Source organism: Ranitomeya imitator, chromosome 7 (genome assembly GCF_032444005.1).
Source record: "Ranitomeya imitator isolate aRanImi1 chromosome 7, aRanImi1.pri, whole genome shotgun sequence".
NCBI classification, from domain to species: domain Eukaryota; kingdom Metazoa; phylum Chordata; class Amphibia; order Anura; family Dendrobatidae; genus Ranitomeya; species Ranitomeya imitator.
In genome coordinates, this window is record NC_091288.1 from 196,340,440 (window position 1) to 196,364,312 (window position 23,873).

The 23,873-nt window shown below is 43.9% G+C and overlaps 1 protein-coding gene across 2 annotated transcripts in view; it reads left to right on the forward strand.

Moving 5' to 3' along the window:
• ELFN1 (extracellular leucine rich repeat and fibronectin type III domain containing 1) overlaps positions 1-9,279 on the forward strand; it is a 620,268-nt gene extending 610,989 nt beyond the window's left edge. For both annotated transcript variants that reach the window (XM_069734323.1, XM_069734324.1), the window contains exon 6: positions 6,093-9,279. In XM_069734323.1, the coding sequence (XP_069590424.1) occupies positions 6,485-8,908 (2,424 nt within the window). In that variant the 5' untranslated portion in view covers positions 6,093-6,484 and the 3' untranslated portion in view covers positions 8,909-9,279. The remainder of the gene's footprint in view (positions 1-6,092) is intronic.
• Positions 9,280-23,873: the final 14,594 nt, after the last annotated feature.

Below are 23,873 nucleotides of genomic sequence, written 5' to 3' on the forward strand. Positions count from 1 at the left end.
AGTTCGATTACTTGGATCAAAAATGGAAGTCTCCCTTTTTTTGGGAAGACAATCGCCCCCCCCCCCCCCAAAAAAAAAAAAATGAAACGTCAACATGGCCTTAGATAACAATGGGTATATGTTCTATTTGTGAAAAATATGGATGGGATAAAAGGGTGTCAGAATGAGCCCTTGTATCCGGTGGAGATAGACACGTTGTGCGACTGTGTAAGATCACTGAAGACTTGCCCATGCTGGGTCCTACATACAGAAGCACTAATCCACCCATCTTAATAATCCACCCATCTTAATTAGTCCTTCTCCAGACAAATGTTTTTGGAATCAGGTAAAACCACCCTAGAGCGTAAAAATGATCCACAGTGATATAATTCATTGCATGTTTGGAATCTCGATTCCCACCCTCCTCCGGTACCTGACAGTTGATGAATGTACGCTGAGCAGTTTCGGGTAAATTTCATCATTAATAAATGTTTTCTGTGCCATCTTAGAGCTGTCTGCTTGAATTATTGCAGGAAAATGGATGGCCCCGCGTTCAGTTTAACATTTGGTGCCTTTTAGCAATAAAAATATATATATATATAAATGGCCCCTCTTTGTGTATGCCTGATTAAACATTTATAATTTGTAATTCATCATTTTAATTTCTCTCTTACTTTGCTTCGATGACTCTTCCATTTTGTTTCAAATGGCAAAACAATGAGCGGGGCAGAGAGGAACAGTTTTTAACTCCCCGCCTGCTGCATACGAATTTCCACACTGAGCCAAGTAAAAAGCCAAATAATGTAACCTTTGGTATCTGGAGGCAAGGAAAAAAAACTTTTTATTGTGAGAGATCATTTTAATTGTAGACTTCAATGCAGCTGTCAGGAATTATGGGTCATGAATGCTTTCTTCCAGAAACAGCGCCACACTTGACCCTGGGCTGGGCCTCGGGATTTTTTAAAATTAAAATTCTCAAACTTTGCTTAATTTTTCCCAAAACTTTGATTTGTGGTGAATTGAAAGTATTTTGTGTTTTTGATCAAAGTTTCATTAGATTTTCTCAGATGAGAAAAAAAGGTTCGGTACTTTCTCCTATCTAGCAGTTTATGAAAAACGGACAGCATTCGGATGGCATCCGAGTGCCATTTGATTTTTTTCATGGACTCATAGCCTTGAATTGTTAATTTTCATCTGACGCTCAGATCAATATCGGACATGACTTTACAATTTTGGAACAGCCACATAGACTACACTAGTTTAGAATGCTATTCATGAAAAACGCGGATATAACTCGTTACTCGTCTGATATGAGCCCTCATTAAAGTCAAAGTGAATGTCCTCAACATATATAATTATGGGTAAGTGGATGGTAACTGTTTGTAATAAACAGTCTGTTCCTCACATACTAATCTTCTTCACTGCTATGCTGTTTCTTCAGTGTTTTATAACTTACTCTACCTATCTCTAAGCTGTGAGCTGCAATGTCCTCTCACTATCCAGATTCACCACAAAGTGGCTGCTGCATTCCTTCCTTCTGTTTTTATACAGGCTATCATAGTCCCTCCTGGTTGGTTGTGCTGTACCATGTGATGTGATAGCTGCAAGGCATTATGGGGGAACCTGCTTGGTTGCACTCATGGTCTTGTAAACCTTTTGTAGCCAGTCCAATCTGCAATGTTTAAAATGATGGTGATCATTTTAGGCAATTTGCTTGAAGCAAATAACAAATTGTTTGAATGACGTGGATTTTCCCTGCACCCCAGATTTTTATGCAGATTTGACAAGGATTTCACATTATGCATAGCAGTGGAAAAATTGTATGTGTGAGTATACCTTTAGGCTCAGTTCTACCACCAATTCTGCAAACAATAATGAATCCTAGACGTGTTGCATGTAGATGTGCACAAAGATTTCACCCTATGACATTATAAAGCCCTTAGTGGAGTATGGCACCGAGGCCCAGGGGTGGACTTATCATATCAGCACCCTGAAGGCACCTGCCATCATCCTACTGTCTAAGATTACATTTAAACAAGTCAAAAAATTAATTTCATGGCTCCTTATTGGTGGATTGCTAAAGAGACATAAGAGTATTCTATGGTGAGCTCTTGAAGATAATGGGACGATATTCTATTCTTCAGGGGTCCTAAATGAGCTTTTGGAGATAATGGGTCCATACTCTCTTCTTCTTCAGGGGTCCTGGAAGAGCTCTTGGAGATAATGGGCCCATACTCTCTTCTTCTTCAGGGGTCCTGGAAGAGCTCTTGGAGATAATGGGCCCATACTCTCTTCTTCTTCTTTTTCCAGGGTCCTGGATGAGCTCTTGGATATAATGGGCCCATACTCTCTTCTTCATTGATCCTGGATGACCTGTTGAAGATAATTGGCCCATATTCTCTTCTTCACAGGTCCTGGATCACCTGTTGAAGATAATGGGTCTGCACTCTTCCTCTTCAGGGGTCCGGGATGAGCTCTTGGAGGTAATGGGCCCATAATCTCTTCTTATTCAGGGGTCATGGATGAGTTCTTGGATATAATGGACCCATACTCTCTTCTTCTTCAGTAATCCTGGATGACCTGTTGAAGATAATTGGCCCATACTCTCTTCTTCTTCTTCAGGGGTCCTGGATCACCTGTTGAAGATAATGGGCCTGTACTCTTCCTCTTCAGAGGTCCAGGATGAGCTCTTGGAGATAATGGGCCCATAATCTCTTCTTATTCAGGGGTCCTGGATAACCTCTTGGAGATAATGGGCCCATACTCTACTTCTTCAGGGATCCTGGATGAGCTCTTGGAGATGATGGGCCCATACTCCTTCATGGTTCTTGGATGATCCCTTGGAGATAAGAGGCCCTACTGTTCTTGCATAGGTGTCATCTGCTGTCCTTGGCTGCCTTTGCCCATAAAATGGAGCCATATGGGTCTCTCTTCTTTTTTGCCATCTCATTCCAAAACACAAGGATTGTCCCCACCTGTGATGACACAAGTAGAGGCCATGTACGTGTGTGGATGGCCGTGTTCCTGGAAAAGTTGAACCTCTCCTGTGAGTATTTATGCATCAACAAAGCAGAAACATGAAAGAAACATTCTCGCGCCTAAAACCAAGTCTGTGGTCCCCAGGCATGTCACAGCATTGCAGTAAACTGTGAGATTAGCTTTCTCATGTCTCTCCTTTCTTAATGCCGCCATTTCATTCACACTTTGGAGAGCAAATAACCGTCAAATTGCTTGCTCTAATGAGTTGAAATTAAACTCAGGTCCTGATAAAATGTGTTTATTACACTACTTTCTATGGCAAGAAAAAGTCATTTTGGGTGAAAGAGAAAAAGCAGATATAACAGCGTGAAGACAGAGGCGAGCTGCCTAACTCAATTTTGTGATGTTAGGGATTAAGTATATTTAGGGGACGTGGAGGTCCCAGCCAAGGTCACTCAGCTCACAATTCATTAACTGCATGCTGCATAATGTCATTTTATTTTAATGTGCCAGGTGCTAGACTTCCCACAGGAGACTTTACCGGCTAATATAATACTTTAGCTAAAAACGTTAAATGGACAGCAAGATGTTTCAGAATATATTACAGAATTTCAGAAAGGCTTTTTTAGACGTAAGCACACCCAAGTCTAAGTTGGACCACCTGTGCCTGATAATGCAACTCCGACACAAGTGTAGAGGATACAGGTTTTCTTGTGGAGACCACCAGGCTGGAGTAGGGTGACTAAAGCCCCAATACACATTACATAGCTGTCTGGACAATGATTCAGCCGGCAGCTATCTCGCATGGTTCCTCCATGCACAGGGGTTCTCCACTTGGCCAACCGCTCCTATGTTCTCTATGAGAGCCACTGCCGGGCATCTTTGATGGCGGCACCTTTAGAAATTAAAAGGATCGGCAGTCTAAAATCGGACATGCCAGAATCTTAACTCTCGTTTGTCAAGGGCCCCCAAACACATCCCAAACTCATCAATATCAGCGTGGAGCTTACCGCCTTTATTCTAATGAGTATTTCAACTAGAAACCACTTTAGAAAATGCTCGTTTTGAAGGTATATTTTGTGGGAACTTTATCTTTTCCCGAGAAGGTTTTGAAATGTTTTAGAACATTTTGTTTCCTCCTAGTGCACGTTTTGTAGCCTTTTGATCGGAAAGAGCCTAATGTGGAGCGGATTCCATCAGTATCAGCTTCTAGGAAGTGACATGCACCTTTTTTTCCACCAGGCATTTTTATTTTTTTCAAAACTTGAAGCAGAAAAAAAAAAATTGCTCAAAAACTCCTCAAATAAACAATAAGGTTAATTTCATAGAGAAACAAATGGGAAGAGTTTTCAAAGTGTTGTTAAAGAGTTTGGGAGAAGGATTTTTTACTAGATATGCTAAAAAAAATTCCATCTGAAGATAGCTTAGACTGGCTCTCTGGTTTGGTTACATATCCTAAGTCATGTGGCAAAGCTTGTGAAGGAGTCAGACATTGACTTACAGTATAGGGTAGCTTTCGCTAATGGGTAGCACAAGATAGCCGATTTTTGTCTTCTTAGAGGGAAGTTAATTTGAATATCTTTTTTCACAGAGCATATCTTGGTCTGTATAAGTTTCCCTACAACAGTTTTGTGATCTCCACAAGAAATGATGATAAAGGAAGAACAATTCAACTTAGACCCTCGTCAAAGTCTTTGCTCCAGTTAGGGTCCAGAACCTTACAACAGCAGTTTGTGGTCTGGTTAAGCTTAATTATGTGGCAAAATGTATTAGACCATTAGTCATTGATTCATAGATATAGCAAAGCAAGGAAGGACTGGGTTACATCCTATCACTGCAGGTCTTAAATAGATTCACCTGCCTAGCTTTGACTAAGAACCAGGAAAAATGTGTTCACCATGGTGTCAGTGTGCTGAATGTTGAGCAGACTGTGTTGAAGCTGGTGAGTGAGTGACCAATGAAATTGTGTGCTTTTCTAAGAGAGAGACAAGCCAGCGTCTCTCTCTGTATGAAGACTGCACGGGTCAGCTAGGAAAGCTCAACAGTCTGTGTGTAAGAGCTGCAGAGTAACGTGTGGAATCTATAGACTGTTCAGTGTGAACTGTCCATGGAGATAAACATTTCGGTTTGGCACTGAAAGTTCCTGGAGCTCATGCTGAAGATGATACCGAGACTGGTCGGACAGTACCTCTTCTGTGTATAATGTTTGCTCCAGGAGGAAGGACTGTAATCTGTTTGGGTGAGCACGCACTGACATATATGTGCCTGCTGAATGAACTGCTCATCTACAGTAATACCTTTGTGCCCAAAAGAGGCTGTTTGAGCTTTGAATCCCTTGGAGTATTATGAAAGCAATAAAATTGGAACTGTTTGGACAAAACCGTATTACCTGTGTGAACACTACATTAGAGCATGAATCCCTACAATGCGTACCTACTTTCAATGGGTGGCACTAGAGAGTCAGATTGATTCTCAAGGAGAGCTACTTGATTGCGGGTAAACCATAGAAGCAGACACTGCCAATGAACAAGAGTGATCCCTTAGCTAATCCTAGCCGGTCAACTATCTATGGAACTAAAACAGCTCTAGAATCCTGTCATCCATCATGTCCACCCTCAACTAAAAATAATAGGGGAACATTGATAGTATTTTTTCCATAACATATTCTGCAAGGTAGTTTTACCATAAATGAAAAAGTTCATTAATAGTTTATCCAAGGACTAGAATATTGCATGTGTAACCTGTATGGCTGCAGAGCTGCTCAAAAGGAAAGATGGTCCTAACATTGGCTACTGGAATGTATACTAGGGATTGTTATGAATGCAATTTCTTAATTAGAAACCCCATTTTACTTTTTAATGGTAGTAGGAATACTGAATTATTTCAGACCCGGTTGGTTGGTGCCTAATACTTATTATTGATTTTAATGGGCAACATGCAACACTTTATTTCCCCTGTGGGGGCACTGCAGGGTAATTAAGCACTAGCTCTATGTTCCTTTGCACACTATTGGTGATCACTGGTGGTTTATGCAGCAGAATACCCTATGACTAGCCTTAAAACCCCATAACACAAATGTATTGCTCAAAGAACAAAAAACGATTTTTGTACTAATATGTTTTTTTTGTTTTTAGGAAGAATCTACAAGAATTCTACAAAAACGTCAACTTCTAAGAAGAACTCTAACAAGATGTTGGTGAAATGTGAATCAGAATGGGATTGAACTGCAGACAATAGATCTGTCATCTTCGAAGACCAACCTGACCAGCGAATGTGTCTTTTTCTTCAATGACTCACAATTTAGCTCCCGATATGCACAAGGAATTTGCTTCCAATGTTCTTGCAGACTAAACTGTGCTACTACTTTTCGATGGTCTTCCCCTGGCAAAGACTTGGGATTCGCACTCAATGTTGTACTGATGAGGAGAAAAGTGAAAAAAGGAGGCTTGTCCTTCACAATATATTTTGCCGTATTGTAAAATACTAGAGCGTACCGAGGAGTCTCCACGCTTGGGCATCATTCACCATGGCTGGGCACAGAGGATTTGTAATGCCAGCTCTCTGTTTATGGATGTTTGTTCTGTTTGCACTTTTATACACAGGAAAAGTACAAGCGGACTGCTGGCTGATTGAAGGTGACAAGGGTTTTGTTTGGCTTGCTATCTGCAGTCAGAACCAGCCACCTTATGAGTCTATACCACAGCACATTAATAGCACCATAGTGGACCTAAGACTCAATGAGAATAAAATAAAGAGCGTCCACTACTCTTCACTTAGCCGATTTGGCAACTTAACGTACCTCAACCTCACTAAGAATGAGGTGTCCTACATAGAAGATGGAGCTTTTGCCGGTCAGTTCAATTTGCAGGTGCTTCAGCTTGGGTATAACAGATTACGAAATCTGACGGAGGGGATTCTTAGGGGACTGGGAAAGTTGGAGTATCTCTACCTCCAGGCAAACCTAATTGAAACTGTGACTCCTAATGCCTTTTGGGAGTGCCCAAACATTATGAACATTGACTTATCGATGAACAGAATCCAGAGGCTGGACAGTAATACCTTTGTTGGCCTCAGTAAACTGACTGTGTGTGAACTCTACAGTAATCCTTTCTATTGCTCATGCGAGCTACTGGGCTTCCTAAAGTGGTTAGATATATTCACCAACATGACTCGTACTTTCGACCGCATGCAGTGCGATTCTCCGCCGGACTACACAGGTTACTTTTTGCTGGGTCAAGGAAGATCCAGTTACCGCAATGCACTTGGCATGCTGTCATCTCTCTGCGCAGATGGGTCCTATACCATGATGCCGCATTTGATGTCTCCAAGGTACCAAGCCACCACTGGCCCACCTGAAAGCCCATGTTCTGAAGAAGACTGTTTTTCGGGAGATGGAACTACACCCCTTATTAATGTCTACACTACTCCCGCTAATTCCAAAGTCAGCCTCAGTGTGAACCTAAACACAGAAACCCATTCTGATGCCGTTCTGGTGGCAAAAATACCGTACCCTTACAGCAAGGTGTATATCTTGGTTCAATACAATAATAGCTTCTTTACTGACATTCGGCTCCTGAAGACAGAGAAAGAATCCATAAATTTGGACGGGTTGAAACCCAACACAAATTACACTTACTGTGTTGCCTCTATTCGAAATTCTCTCAGGTTCAACCACACCTGCATAGCCTTTTACACTCGCAGCCATACCAAACAAGAACATGTGCCTACCCCATCCACCGCCACTCACTATATTATGACTATTCTTGGCTGCCTGTTTGGTATGGTAATAATCCTGGGTATTGTATACTACTGCCTGCGCAAAAGGCGCCAAAAAGAGGAAAAGCACAAAAAAGCAGGTGGTAGTATGAAGAAAACAATCATTGAACTTAAATATGGTCCTGAAATGGAGACACCTAGTATAAGTCAACTATCCCAAGGGCAGATGATGGGTCCGGAATCAATGTCCCGCATTCCCTATTTGCCTTCTGTGGGGGAAGTGGAACAGTACAAATTGATAGAAACCAGTGAAACACCTAAAGCCACCAAGGGTAATTACATGGAGGTAAGAACTGGTGATCAACCTGAGAGAAGAGACTGTGAACTGTCCATGCCACCAGACACTCAGAGTTCTGTGGCAGAGATATCCACTATTGCTAAGGAAGTAGATAAGGTCAACCAGATCATAAATAATTGTATAGATGCCTTGAAGTCAGAAACAACTTCATTCCAAGGCGTAAAGTCAGGAGCTGTTTCTACAGCCGAGCCTCAATTGGTCTTGATATCGGAACAGATTCCCAGCAAACATGGCTTTCTTTCACCAGTGTATAAAGAAAGTTACACCCATCCCCTACAGAGGCATCACAGCATGGAAGCACCTCCGAAACGCTCTAGCACATCTTCCAGTGGGTCTATCCGCAGCCCAAGGTCATTTCGTTCTGAAGGGTCCGCGCATAAATCTGAAGCAAAGTATATAGAGAAAACTTCTCCAACCGCTGATACCATCCTCACTGTGACACCAGCTGCTGCCATCTTAAGAGCAGAAGCTGAAAAAATTCGCCAGTATACGGAGCACCGGCATTCCTATCCGGGCTCACATCAAGGAGAGCAGCAACAGCAACAACAACAGCAGCCGATGCCTCAACATGAAAACCTTGGAGGTCGCAAAACCTCCATACTGGAACCTTTAACTCGGCCCCGTCCAAGAGAACTGGCCTATTCCCAACTTTCCCCTCACTACCACAATTTGAGCTACACGTCCAGTCCAGAGTACTCATGCAAACCCTCCCACAGCATCTGGGAACGCTTCAAACTGCACCGTAAACGCCACAAAGAGGAAGAGTACATGGCAGCCGGCCATGCCCTGCGCAAAAAGGTCCAGTTTGCCAAAGATGAGGATCTCCATGACATCCTAGACTACTGGAAGGGTGTGTCTGCCCAGCACAAGTCCTGAGTCCTCACCTCTTCCCTTTGCCTCCAGCTACTCGTGACTTAACTCTTTCTTTCATAACCTTAACCCAGTCCTAGGAAGAGTTCCCAGCAGAGCGTTTGTGAGTACACAGACTCTGTAGGTCTCTTTAGCGGTAAAGAGGTTAACAGGACCAAACTCAAACTTAGCAGCAGCTACTTTTTACTCAAAACTGTCTTTACGGATGGAAAAAAAAACGAACAAAACTATTATATCTAATCTAGGAAAAGAAAAAACAATACAACGGCTTAAGAACCTAAATAGTGAATCGACTCGAAAAGAAAAACATGAGCATATGCACCAAACCAGAAACAAACAAAAAAACGCTAAAACTGTGAAGAGGAATTACTTTTTTTTAACAAAAGAAGTGAAAAAAAAAATCAAGTAAAAATAAGAGACGTGAGATAGTAGGAGTGGTCAGGACTCTGTACGCATTATCGCATGTTATCTCATATTCTGACTTGCGTGGTTTGACTCGTGTGCAATTTTGTTCTATCCCTTCATCACTGCAGGACAAAAAAAACACAAAACTCAACGAAAAACAGCAACAAGACTGGAATAGACAGTAAAAAAAAAAAAAAAACTCCTTTCGTTAATGTTAATTTGTATTTCAACCGAGTCTTCCAGTGCAGACTTTGCCTACCAGAAGGCTTCCATTTAACACCTACGGCTGCATTCAAAACTGTGATCACTATTACACTGTACAGATACAAATTTCTATATTTGCAAAGTTTGCTGTAAAGAGAGAGAAAGAAAATTAAATATATGAGAAATAAACATCTATATATATATAAATATATACCTAGAGCTTAACCCTTTGGCAGAAGGTAAGACACACATTGCAAACCCTTGCTTGTATTTCCTAGGTCCTGCTAAAGGGTTAAAAAATAATACCATGTTTGTACCAGGTTTTAATTATGGGTTTTAGAAAAAAAAAGGTCTTTTTCTATTATTTCATTTTATTTTGTTTAAAAAAAACAAACAAAAAATAATTCTATGTTTGTTGTTTTGGGGTTGGTTTCTTTCTTCACTGAATGATTGTTTTCTGAAGGAGGTGAACTGCAATGAGAAATAGAAAAGATGACACTCTTACAAAAAAATCTACGGTTTGGTCTGTTATTTCTTGAAATTGATTAGATAGAAGACATTTTTATTAGTCCTTTTTTTAGACTTTTAGTTTCTAGAAAATCAGTGTGACCTTTAGTACTGTCTAATTTTTCAAAAATTTGGACGCTTGCTTTGAAAACTTTCCAGCCGTAGAGGTCAGACAACTCGCTACACAACTACGGTATATGGGTAATGCATGAGGATGAGAACTGGCACAATACCAAAATGTAAATTGAGGCCTTCTCCAAATGCTAGTTGATGACCCCACATCCCTTAAAGCACCACTCCAGCTGGATTTTTTTTACTATCCTTTAGATATCAGTAATTTATGTACAGTGCATGCATTAAAATAATGTCCTATTGCTGTCTTCCGCCGTTCCCAGCGATTCTCCAGTCCGCTCCTTGACCATGAGACCGCAGTGGTGAATAGCTGACTCACTACAGCATCTTCTGTGTGAACAGGAAGTCACTCTCTCAATAAAAATCTGAAAGACTCACAACAAGGCCCTCATAGACCTATGTTACAAGAGGAAGTAACGGTCCACAGTGAGAGCCGACAAGAAAGAGCTGCGGTCACATGAGGGATTAGAGCAGCGCTGGGAATAGCAGAAGACAGCGACTGGCAAGTATATTAATGCATGCACTGTACATACATAAATTATAGTTCATGAATAATGAAAAACAATTGGACTTTAAAGAGGACCTTTCATTGGATTTTTTAATTTAAAGGGGAAATCCAGGATGCACAAAAAAAAAAGTACCTAAGCACTAACAGGCAGGTAGTTACTACTTACCTGCCTGTTGTACATGGCGCCATTGTTCCCCGGCACAGACGCTCCTGCCAGTTACTTAGAAGCCTCTGCTGATGTCACGTCTACAGAGCAGAGGCATCTTTTCCGGTCCGCTCTGTAGACAGGGTGGGACTTCCGAGGTCATTCTGATTGACATCCAGATCCCCGCTGCCTAACTGGGGATCCCTCGGCTTACATTGCCCTTAGGTTTATTTCACCGATATATAAAACATATTCCTTGACTCAAATTGAAAAATGTAGGAAAAAATGAACAATCCAATTGCAATATATATATAAAATACATGCCCTGGGCGGTTTCAGGGTCAGGATGCAAGTCAATTGACCTCCATTGGTGCTTGGACTCCTTGGTGCTTTACTACTACACTACCCTAATCCAATGTTTCTCATCTCCTGTCCTGAAGTACCTTCAGCTTCAGGCCCATATCGTAGGGGTCGGAATTCCATTTTCTTGTTTTCTCTGCAAAGTAGAAGAAATTTGGTGGTCAAACATGCATGTTTGTTGCCAGGGGAGGGTAAGCAGCTAACAAATACATCTGGTAATTCGGGTTATGAAAAGGATCCAGCATCTTACAATGCCTTGTTTCCCTCAGTAGTACCATAGGAGCTTTCCCAGTGCCTACCGTGATGTGAGCACATCTCAACTGGGTAAAAATCATTATCACTAGAGTTGGTGCCAAGTTAGACACAAGTCCTATTCCAGTGGTCTGTGGCCGCTGAATAGGGGAGGGACTACCGCCTCTCATTTGCCAGCATCCACATTCTTGTTTTGATTAGCTGGCCTGTCGTGATGTCATTGCTACGGAGTGATGCCAGTGTGACGTCATGCCAGGCTTGGTAATCAAAAGAAGAGCTATGGATCATAGAATGTTAGAGTTGGAAGGGACTTCAAGGGTCATCGGGTCCAGCCCGATGATGGGATACAAGAGGCGAAACTGTTTCCTTGTCCAGTGGTCACAGATGGAGTGGGACAGATGAAGAAATTCACACCACCTCAGGTCTTTTCTTGATGAGAGATTTCCATATCATCACCATTTGGACGTGGCCTTCCTGCTAGTCTTTTTTGTCTTGACATATCCTGAGACGAATGGTATGAGAGGGCCCACTTGGAAAAAAACAAAAATGATTTTGTGATACTCTGTCCGAAGTCGTTTCTTCTACATGTATCTATATGTGGCCATGCAGTGGCCATAATGTCGGATTGAAATCTGGTGAGGATTTTACTAGAAAGAAAGTCTCCATAAATTATTGAATTTATCTTGTGAGTCTTTAATAAAATCCTAAGGGTGGACAACATGTACCTGAGGTCTGGTGATGAGAAACATTCTAGATGCCATATGTTCAGGTGCATCACTGTTTTTTACAGAAAAGTATGTGTGAACGAAACAAGTTTTAAAGTTTCCTTTTATTTGCAGAAAGTAGAAATCTAGAGAACCGTGACTCAAAGTTTATTAGAAAGTTGCAGTCTACCATAAGTCTACTCACATAGATGGACAAGAGCTTTTTACATTATGATACTGATTTCTAACTCCAGAAAGTTCTGCTAAAGTTTCACTGCCATGATCCATGACCAGGTAAGGCTACAGCCTCCAAAGCCATCACAAAGGGATGAAGTTCTTGCCTGCAAGATGAGATGGCCAACACTGTAACATGAGAAAGAACCTCCTGTCTAAGCACTCCAGCCTTCCTATATCCGCCATCAAGACTGTGAATGAGTCCTTCGAAAAGCTTTATCCAGTTGTCTACATTTGTTCTACACTATGGATTTTTCACTTGTTTGAAAATTTTTTTAAAAATACAACCTAACAAAAAACAAAATGGTAACATTTTTTAATTAGAAAAATAAAATCTCAACTTTTTTAAAGGGTATCTCCAACCTTTACATCTGAAATGACACTTTACATATAGATTCACCAGCACTAAAAGTTGATTCGGGTTGTATATAACTTTATTGTACTTTTTTACTGATCCCAAGCTACAGCCCGCCTTATTCTGTAGATCTGCATTCACAATTCTGGAAATTTCCCAATATTACTAAAGCTTTCTGAGGTTATTTACATTCTGGTAATCCTTCTCTATACACTTGATTGTGATATAAGAAAAGTTAACTTACTCCCCTGCATTGTTGGAGGGAGATCGGGAGGCCTCAAAACACAACAGATGGTGCTTCAAAGTTTGTGAACTCTTCAGAAGTTTTCCAGATTTTTGCATAAATTTTGACGTAAAACTACATCAGATTTTCATACAAATCCTAAAAGTAGATAGAGAGAATCAAACCAAACAAATGAGTCAAAAAATATTAGAATAAAAATAGAAAACAATTCAGCTCACCATTTATGTGTTAAAGTAAAAAAAAAAAAGCTGAAGCAGCACTCCGTAATGCAGAAACAAGGTGCCCTTTATTGGCCCATGTGGCGACATTTCGGTCCTAGGTGCAGACCTTTCTCAAGCACATGGACTTGAGAAAGGTCTGCACCTAGGACCGAAACGTCGCCACATGGGCCAATAAAGAGCACCTTGTTTCTGCATTATGGAGTGCTGCTTCAGCTTTTTTTTTACTTTATTCATAAAGTTTGGTATGTGCTTATGAAGCTCTGCACCCTTTTTTTTTTTACTGTGCTGTGCTACATTCTTTTTTTCCACTTATGTGTTAGAGATAAGTATCCCAGGAGACTTTCAGTGTAGACAGTCTGTGGTCTGGGTGTGGTGCATGGACTATACACTGGTCTGACTTCTAGGTCAAATACAGTTGTGTGAAAAAGTGTTTGCCCCTCCTTTAAATGTTTCAGATCACCAAACAAATTTATATATTAGGCAAAGATAACACAAGTAAACACAAAATGCAGTTTTTAAATAAAGGTCTTTATTATTAAGGGGAAAAGAAATCCAAACCTACAGGACCCTGCGTGAAAAAGTGATTGCCCCCTAAGACCCAATATCTGGTTGGGGCACCCTTAGCAGCAACAATTGCAATCAAACATTTGCAATAACTGGCAAAGAGTCTTTTACAACACTCTGGAGAAATTTTGGTCACTCATCTTTGCAGAATTTTTGTAATTCAGCCACATTGGAGTGTTTCGGAAAATTAACCACCTTTTCAAGGTCATGTCACAGCATCTCAATCAGATTAAGGTCAGGACTTTGACAAGGCCACTCTAAAGTCTTAATTTTGTTTTTGTTAAGCAGTTCAGAGGTGGACTTGCTTGTGTGTTTTGGTTCATTGTCCTGGAGCTTTGGATCTTTGGGTGTTGTTGTGGGGTCTTTTGTGACCTCTTGGATGAGTTGTTGCTGCGCTCTTGGGGTAATTTTGGTCACTCCTGGGAAAGTTCACCACTGTTCTATGTTATTATCGGGCAGGTCCTATTTAAGTGATTTCTTGATTGAGAACAGGTGTGGCAGTAATCAGGCCTGGATGTAGCAAAGGAATTTGATCTTAGCTTTGCCAAAGATGTGATAAACCACAGTTATTTTATGTTTTAAGGGGGGATCACTTTTTCACACAGGTCCCTGTAGGTTTGGATTTTCTTTTCCTTTAAAAATAAAGACCTTAATTTAAAAACTGCATTTTGTGATTACTTGTGCTATCTTTGTCTAAAATTTTAATTTATTGGGTGATCTGAAACACGTCAGTGTGACAAACATGCAAAAGAATAAGAAATCAAGAAGGGGGCAAACACTTTTTGACACAACTGTAGCTCTCAATGGTCCAAAAGGAGATGTTCTCCAGCACCAAAGGGAAATAGTTAAAAATTGAGAGAATGAGCACATATGAAAAAAAAAACATAATGCTTATGCATTTCGAATAGAAAATTCCTTAATCATAGCTATGATTAAGGGTTTTTCTACCTGAAATGCGTAAAATATTTGATTTTTTTAATGAAGGATTTTTGTACCTGAAATGTGTAGACATTAGGAGTTTTGCTTTTTTTTTTTTTTGCTTTTTTTAATATGTGCACATTCTCCCATTTATTTATCCTATATGATTAAAGTCTAAGCTTTAACTACTTCCCTTTTGTGCTGGAGAACATCCCTTTTAGATCAAAAATATTAGACATTGTCTTTTTAGTTGAGGAAGACTATCTGATTTCACATGTCTGTGAGCTGAAAAGGTATGTGAACTTTTGCTTTCAGCATCTGGTGCAGGAATAACTGGATATAAACATATCCACGTAGATTAGTCCTGCACATAGGTTTGGAGGAATTTTAGCCCATTCCTCCCTACAAAACAGCTTCAATCAGGGGTGGATTAAGGGTAGCCAGGACCCTGGGCTGTTCAGACACTGTGGGCCCCCCGGTCATGTGATGGGGTCATCATATACCTTAACCAGATTATTCCAGAAAAATAGTTGCTGTGTGAAACTATAACCTGTCAAACATCCATTGATCTAGTCAATTTACCCTTCAGTTCAGTATATAGTATACAGTGTATAGTGTCAGTGTATAGGTAACACTGACTCACCAGTGACGTCTCTAGGTGAAGTCCTTCATCTTTCATCCAGCACAGACCGCCATCTCTTCATTCAGCCAGGACTCGTCTCTGCAGGAAATAACACAGTTATCTCGAGCTCCGCTTGCAGAACACATTACTTAATTTTTCCCAACTTCTACATTACACCACATGAAGAAAAAGAGGCAACATAGTGTCACTCTGCACAGTAACAGGACCACCCCCCATTTAAAACAGTGTCCTCAAAAATAAAATAAATACATCACTTTAGTAATAATATCCCTTAATTAGCCCCTATGGTAATAATAATATCCCCCATCCTGGCCCCGTGTATCTCATTCCTGGCTTCAGCCATATGTTCTCCCATCCTGCCCTCATTAGTATCCATCCTGCCCCATATGATCTCCCCATCCTGCCCCATCAGTCTCCATCGTATCCATCCTGCCCCATGATCCTGCACGATTTGACTCCAATCCTGCCCCATGTCTTTCATTCTGCCCCATGTCTCCAATCATGCCTCGTATCTATATTCTGCCCATGTCTTCAGTCCTGCCCTCAGTGTGTCCAGCATCTCTGCCCCCAGTGTCCAGCATCTCTGCCCCCCAGTGTCCAGTATCTCTGCCCCCAGTGTGTCCAGTATCTCTGCCCCCAGTGTGTCCAGCATCTCTGCCCCCAATGTGTGCAGCATCCTGCCCCCAATGTGTCCAGCATCTCTGCCCCAGTGTGTCCAGCATGTTGCCCCCAGTGTGTCCAGCATTCTGCCCCAGTGTGTCCAGCATATTGCCCCCAGTGTGTCCAGCAATCTGCCCCAGTGTGTCCAGCATGTTGCCCCCAGTGTGTCCAGCATGTTGCCCCCAGTGTGTCCAGCATTCTGCCCCAGTGTCTCCAATATTACCCCTAGTGTGTCCAGCAATCTGCCCCAGTGTGTCCAGCATATTAACCCCAGTGTGTCCAGCAATCTGCCCCAGTATGTCCAGCATATTGCCCCAAAGTGTCCAGCAATCTGCCCCAGTGTCTGACTTCAGCATTGCCCCCAGTGTGTCCAGTATTGCCCCCAGTGTGTTCAGCAATCTGCCCCAGTGTGTCCAGCATTGCCCCCAGTGTGTCCAGCATATTACCCCCAGTGTGTCCAGCAATCTGCCCCAGTGTCTGACTCCAGCATATTGCCCCCAGTGTGTCCAGCAATCTGTCCCAGTGTGTCCAGCAATCTGCCCCAGTGTGTCCAATCCAGCATATTACCCCCAGTGTGTCCAGAAATCTGCCCCAGTATGTCCAGCAACCTGCCCCAGTGTCTGACTCCAGCAAATTGCCCCCAGTGTGTCCAGCAATCTGCCCCAGTGTATCCAGCATTGCCCCCCGACAGTGTGTCCAGCAACCTGCCCCAGTGTCTGACTCCAGCAAATTGCCCCCAGTGTGTCCAGCAATCTGCCCCAGTGTATCCAGCATTGCCCCCAGACAGCGTGTCCAGCAATCTGCCCCAGTGTGTCCAGCATTGCCCCCCGACAGTGTGTCCAGCAATCTGCCCCCGTGTCTCCAGCATTGCCCCCAATGTGTCTGACTCCAGCTATCTGCCCCAGTATGTCCAGCATATTGCCCCAGTGTGTCCAGCAATCTGCCCCAGTGTCTGACTCCAGCACATTGCCCCCAGTGTGTCCAGCAATCTGCCCTAGTGTGTCCAGCATATTGCCCACAGACAGTGTCCAGCATTCTGGCCCGCCCAGGATTGCCGTTCACAAAAAAAACACACAGAAAAAGAGTTCTCCTCACCTGACCTGCGCTCCAGCGGCGAGCTCCCTCCAGCAGCGCGCACTCGCCCACACGTCAATAGGTGAAACTGCCGCAGCGCCGGTAGGGGCCTGGTGAGCAGATGTGACGGGGCCCGATGCGGGCCCCCTCTGCCCACTGGGCCCATACGCCAGTAAAGGCAGTAATGCCCTGATGGCAGCGGGCAATCTGAGCGGTAGCCTAGGGCCCCCCCACACTACTGGGCCCTGGGCTACCGCCCAGATTGACCCCATTATGATCCGCCCCTGGCTTCAATTCTAATTCTGTTATATTGGTGACATATCTCCCATCACCTTCACGCATCAGGTCCCATTACAACATTTCTATAAGATTAAGGTTAGTACTGCCCCAGTGTGTCCAGCATTGCCTCCAGTGTGTCCAGCAATCTGCCCCAGTGTCTCCAGCATTGCCTCCAGTGTGTCCAGCAATCTGCCCTAGTGTGTCCAGCATATTACCCCCAGTGTGTCCAGCAATCTGCCCCAGTATGTCCAGCATATTGCCCCAGTGTGTCCAGCAATCTGCCCCCATGTCTGACTCCAGCATATTGCCCCCAGTGTGTCCAGCAATCTGCCCCAGTGTGTCCAGCAATCTGCCCCAGTGTGTCCAGTCCAGCATATTACCCCCAGTGTGTCCAGCAATCTGCCCCAGTATGTCCAGCAATCTGCCCCAGTGTCTGACTCCAGCATATTGCCCCCAGTGTGTCCAGCAATCTGCCCCAGTGTGTCCAGCATTGCCCCCAGACAGTGTCCAGCAATCTGCCCCAGTGTGTCCAGCATTGCCCCCAGTGCGTCCAGCAATCTGCCCCAGTGTTTCCAGCATTGCCCCCAGTGTGTCTGACTCCAGCAATCTGCCCCAGTATGTCCAGCAATCTGCCCCAGTGTCTGACTCCAGCATATTGCCTCCAGTGTGTCCAGCAATCTGCCCCAGTGCGTCCAGCATATTGCCCACAGACAGTGTCCAGCATTCCGGCCCGCCCGGGCCCCCCGGATTGCCATTTGCAAAAAACAAACAAAAAAAAACTAGTTCTCCTCACCTGACCTGCGCTCCAGCGGCGAGCTCCCTCCAGCAGCGCACACTCGCCAGCGACTGACAATGACGTCAGACGCCAGCGACGTGTGTGCTGCGCCTGCGGCCGACTTCAGTTGCCAGCCTCCAATTAGCTGGTGGCTGTTGTTAACTATTGCCGTGCGGGCGCGCGCCCACACATCAATAGGTGAAACTGCCGCAGCGCCGATAGGGGCCCGGTGAGCAGATGAGATGTGGGCCCCCTCTGCTCACCGGGCCCATACGCCAGTCACTGTGTCAGCGCCGGCCGGCCATAAAGCAAAGCACAGCGGTGACGTCACCGCTGCTTTACGGCCGGCGCTGACACAGTGCAGGGAAAGCTCTCGGCAGCAGCGCGTGCATTAGCAGCGCTCCTGCCGAAAGCAGTTTTAACCCTGTGGACGCCTGGGACGTGACAGACATCGGAATGTGAGTATGTACTGTTTGTTTTTTTTTACTTTTACAATGGTAACCAGGGTAAATATCGGGTTACTAAGCGCGGCCCTGCGCTTAGTAACCCGATATTTACCCTGGTTACCCGGGGACTTCGGCATTGTTGAAGACAGTTTCAACGATGCCGAAGTCTTTCCCCTGATCGTTGGTCGCTGGAGAGAGCTGTCTGTGTGACAGCTCCCCAGCGACCACACAACGACTTACCAACGATCACGGCCAGGTCGTATCGCTAGCCGTGATCGTTGGTAAGTCGTTTAGTGTAACGGTACCTTTAGCCTTCTAGCTTGTCCACGTGACCTTTAGCTAACTGCGGACTGGCATCAATAATCTTTTTGGAGAGCAGTGGCTTTGTCCTTCCTATCGTGCCATTTACAACATTGTTGTTCAGTGTACTCCTGATGGTGGACTCATGAACATTAACATTAGCTAATATGAGAGACCTTTAGTTTATTAGAAGTTAGCATGGGCTCCTTTGTGACCTAGTGGACTATTATACGCCTTACTCTTGGAGTGATGCTTGTTGGTCGTCCACTCCTTGTGGGGGTAATAATGGTCTGAAATTTTCTACATTTGTACACAATCTTTCTGATTGTGAACTGCTGATGCCCAAAGTCTTTAGAGACAGTTTTGTAAACTTTTCCAGCCTAATCAACATCAACAACTCTACTTCTGAGGTCCTCAGACATCTCCATTGTTCGAGCCATGACACACTTTCATAAACATGTGCTTTGAAGATCAGAATTTGATAGGTCTGTGCTCTTTACCTGTCATGTAAAATAACGCTATTAACCAGTAGATATGGGGTTAATCTGCAGGTTAATACCTTTCTTACACCATTTGGTGCCAACACTAAGAGCCCCATTGGAAATTAACTTTATTCTCCAACAGCACGATATTCAGCTATTTCAGTCACAAGGGTGGCGCTGGTACAGTTTTAGTCACCAATCTGTACAGAGAGTTGTGGCTGTAATGGGGCCTGCAACAATTACTGACAGCAGGCTCAGCATTAGAGCCAGCCTCTAGACACAGCTGGCACCCTGAGCCTCCAGACTCAGCCAGCACCCTGAGCCTCATGAGACTCAAGACACAGTTGGAACCCTGTGCCTCTAGATAGAGCTGGCTCCTTCAGCCTCCAGACTAAAGGTACCTTCACACTTAAGGTACCGTCACACAGTGGCATTTTGATCACTACGACGGCACGATCCGTGACGCTCCAGCATCGTAACAATATCACTCCAGCGTCGTAGACTGCGGTCACACTTTGCAATGTACAACGCTGGAGCGATAATTTCATGACGTCTGCGATGTAGAAGCCGTTGGTTACTATGCGCACATTGTATACAATATCGTGCACACCTTTGTTACACCATGAGATCATGCCGCCACAGCGGGACACTAGACGACGAAAGAAAGTTCCAAACGATCTGCTACGACGTACGATTCTCAGCGGGGTCCCTGATCGCAGGAGCGTGTCAGACACTGCGAGATCGTAACTATATCGCTCGAACGTCACGAATCGTGCCGTCGTATCGATCAAAATTGCACTGTGTGACGGTACCCTTAGCGACGCTGCAGCGATACCGACAACGATGTCGATCGCTGCAGCATCGCTGTTTGGTCGCTGGAGAGCTGTCACACAGACAGCTCTCCAGCGACCAACGATCCCGAGGTCCCCGGTAACTAGGGTAAACATCGGGTTACTAAGCGCAGGGCCGCGCTTAGTAACCCGATGTTTACCATGGTTACCAGCGTAAACGTTAAAAAAACAAACACTACATACTTACCTTCAGCTGTCTGTCCTCCGGCCCTCTGCTTTCCTCTGCACTGTCAGCGCCGGTCAGCCGGAAAGCAGAGCGGTGACGTCACCGCTGTGCTTTCCGGCTGGCCGGCGCTGACACAGGATGCAGGAGGAGTGCAGAGAAGCAGAGCGCCGGGGACAGACAGCTGAAGGTAAGTATGTAGTGTTTGTTTTTTAACGTTTACGCTGGTAACCAGGGTAAACTTCGGGTTACTAAGCGCGGCCCTGCGCTTAGTAACCCGATGTTTACCCTGGTTACCAGTGAAGACATCGCTGGATCGGCGTCACACACGCTGATCCAGCGATGTCAGCGGGAGATCCAGCGACGAAATAAAGTTCTGGACTTTCCTCAGCGACCAACGATCTCCCAGCAGGGGCCCGATCGTTGGTCGCTGTCACACATAACGATTTCCTTAACGATATCGTTGCTACGTCACAAAAAGCAACGATATCGTTAACGGTATCGTTATGTGTGAAGGTACCTTTAGCCAGCACCCTGAGCCTTATGAGACTCAAGACACAGCTAGAACCCTGTGCCTCTAGATACAGCCAGCTCACTGAGTCTCCAAAGTTGTACCCTGAGCTTCCTAATATAGTGAGCATCCTGAGTCTCCACACACAGCCAGAACCCTCAGACTCCTGAGTCTCCAGACACATCTGACACCATGTGTTGAACCACAGCCGGCACCCTGAGTCTCCAGACACAGTCGGCACCCTGAACCTCCAGACACATCCGGCATCCTAAGCCCCCAAGCACAGTCAGCACCCTGACCCTCTTGAGCCTCCAAACACAGCCTACACCCTGATCCTGCAGACACAGCTGGCACCCTGAGCATCCAGACACAGCTGGCACTCTAAGCCTCTAGACGCAGCTAGCAACCTGAGCCTCCAGGTACAGCTAGCACTCTCGTCCTCTTGAGCCTCCATACACAGCCTGCACCCTGATCCTGCAGGAGCAGCTGCCACCCTGAGCCTCCAGACATAGCCAGCACCCTGAGCCTCCCGAATCTCCAGGCATCTGGCACCCTGAGCCTCCAGACACAGCCAGTACCCTGAGCCTCCAGACACAGCCGGCATCCTAAGCCCCCAAGCACAGTCAGCACCCTGACCCTCTTGATCCTCCAAACACGGCACCGTAAGACTCTCTATACACCTATTTAGCTACTGAGGATCTCTATAGATCCACACCCTACATGTGACATACAAGTACTTCACACTTCTAGGGGGTTACATTGATTAGCAGAATAATAGTCAATCTACAGTATAAGACAGCAGTGAGCTGCTCCCCTTAAGGGCCCCATTTGCCCTTCTGTATGTGTCCCCATATTTTAATCTCATCTCCATTGTAATTTTTTACTGAAATAGTCACTATCCACCGTACAACAATCATGTGATTATGATAGACAGTAGAACAAAAAAATTGCACAAAATCAAGTTCACATCTTGTCAAAGTTTTCACTAAGAAAAATTTAAGGGCCCCTGGAACCGGGGAAAATCTTGAAAACAGTGAATATTTTATGTGTTCTGTCAGCTTTTCACATTCGCTATTTTTTGTTTCAGCTATAAAAAAAATTAAGCAGAACAACTAATTCAAGCCTGAAACACTAAGACGCATTGAAGTTAGAATATTTTCACATAAAATAAAAAAAAGAACACAGAAGGTTATAAAATATAGATTTAACTTAGTCATGAACTTTTAGGAAAACTTTAAGACGTTATCTCTCGTAATAAAATATAACTATTTCTATTAAATCAGAGTTTTCTATGATAACATGAGGACTGTTCAAGGGGTATCACCTCTTTCTCTTACACAAGGTCAATTTTAATATCAACTTTTTTTTACTTTTTTGGAAAGTAAAGATGGTTTGTTAATCCAAATATTAAGCCTATTTACTAGTCTTTTAAGTTTCCAACCAGTCCTTGTGTTTAAAGGGAATCTGTCAGCAGGTTTTAGCCATGTAATATATAAGCAACACTATGCAGAGGCAGAGACTCTGATTCCAGAGATATGTCACTTACTAGAATGTGAGTTGTTGTTTTAAAAAAATCAGTGTTTTATTAACAGGAGATTATCACTGCAGGACTAGATGTCTTGTGCCATCTAGTCCTCCTACTATGTGTAACCCCACCCCAGCATTGATTAGTAGATTTCTGTCAATATACGGTGTACACAAAAAGTTGCCAATCAGTGGTGTGGGCGGAGTTATACATAGGCTCAGTATTCAGAGAACTGCTAGATCTGCAGCAGAGAAAACCTTTATCAAAACTACAGCAGGCAGAGCAGTAAATGATACATCACTGGAATCAAGGTCTTTACCCCTACATCATGATGCTCACGATGATGAAGCAAAAACCTGGTGATAGATTCCTTTTACAAGGGTGATCCCAAGTTATTTTTTTTTAATAATTTTTAGGAAAAATGTTTTGTAATCCTAATATTGCACCCCAATGAGCTGCCCCGTGAGAACCAAATAATGTTTCCTAAAAAGCAAAATTTCCCAGTCTTTGTGCTGACGAGGATATTTCCAGTGTCAAAGTCTTTTAATCATACAAAATACCAAACTCGCTTTTTAAAAGAGCAATTCCATAACTTATGCACCAGGTAATGTTTCAGAATTTTTGGAGGAATTGCTTTTTTTTTTCTTCATCATATTCCATCGAGTGGACGCTCCTGATTGGATGCTCAATATACAAAATATTTTGCTTGTATTAAGGACAACTGTTAGGGTCACCAGGTGAGGGGGATCCTCTAAGCCAAGGGTGGGGAATCTTTTTTCTGCCAAGGGCCATTTGGATATTTATACCTTCCTTCGGGGGCCGTACAAACTCCACCCACAAAGTACATCCTGGCTCTGGCACTGCTTTCAGGATGTAATCTTTCATTGCATGCCCTTCAGTGTTCAGTAGTGAACAGTGTGTGTGTGTGTGTGTGTGTGTGTGTGTGTGTGTGTGTGTGTGTGTGTGTGTGTGTGCTAACAGAGCAAGAAGAAATTAATGAGCTGGTGGCAATCAAAATACACCTCCCTGCCCAAGCACTGCGGTCCCTGAGAATCTGTCCGGGGGCCTGATAAAAGGTCATCGAGGGCCATAAATGGCCCTGGGGCCTGAGGTTCCCCACCTCTGCTCTAAGCCTTAGGTCCAGCTGGATACACGGACCCCTGGTGTTGATGCAGCAAGCAGGAAGGTATGTAGGCAGCAAGGACTTGGCACCATTCAATTGCAATTAACTCAGCAAATCACCGTACAGCAAATTAAATTAGTACAAAAAAGCCAAAATCAAAACACCGAATTATAAATAGCTCCTATAAAACGTAACCTTTAATACAATGATAAAATTACATAATAGCAAAAATATATAGGGGAGCACGGTGGCTCAGTAGTTAGAACTGCAGCCTTGCAGCACTGGGGTCCTGAGTTCAAATCCCTCCAAGGACAACATCTGCAAGGAGTTTGTATCTTCTCCTTGTGTTTGCGTGGGTTTCCTCCGGGTTCTCCGGTTTCCTCCCC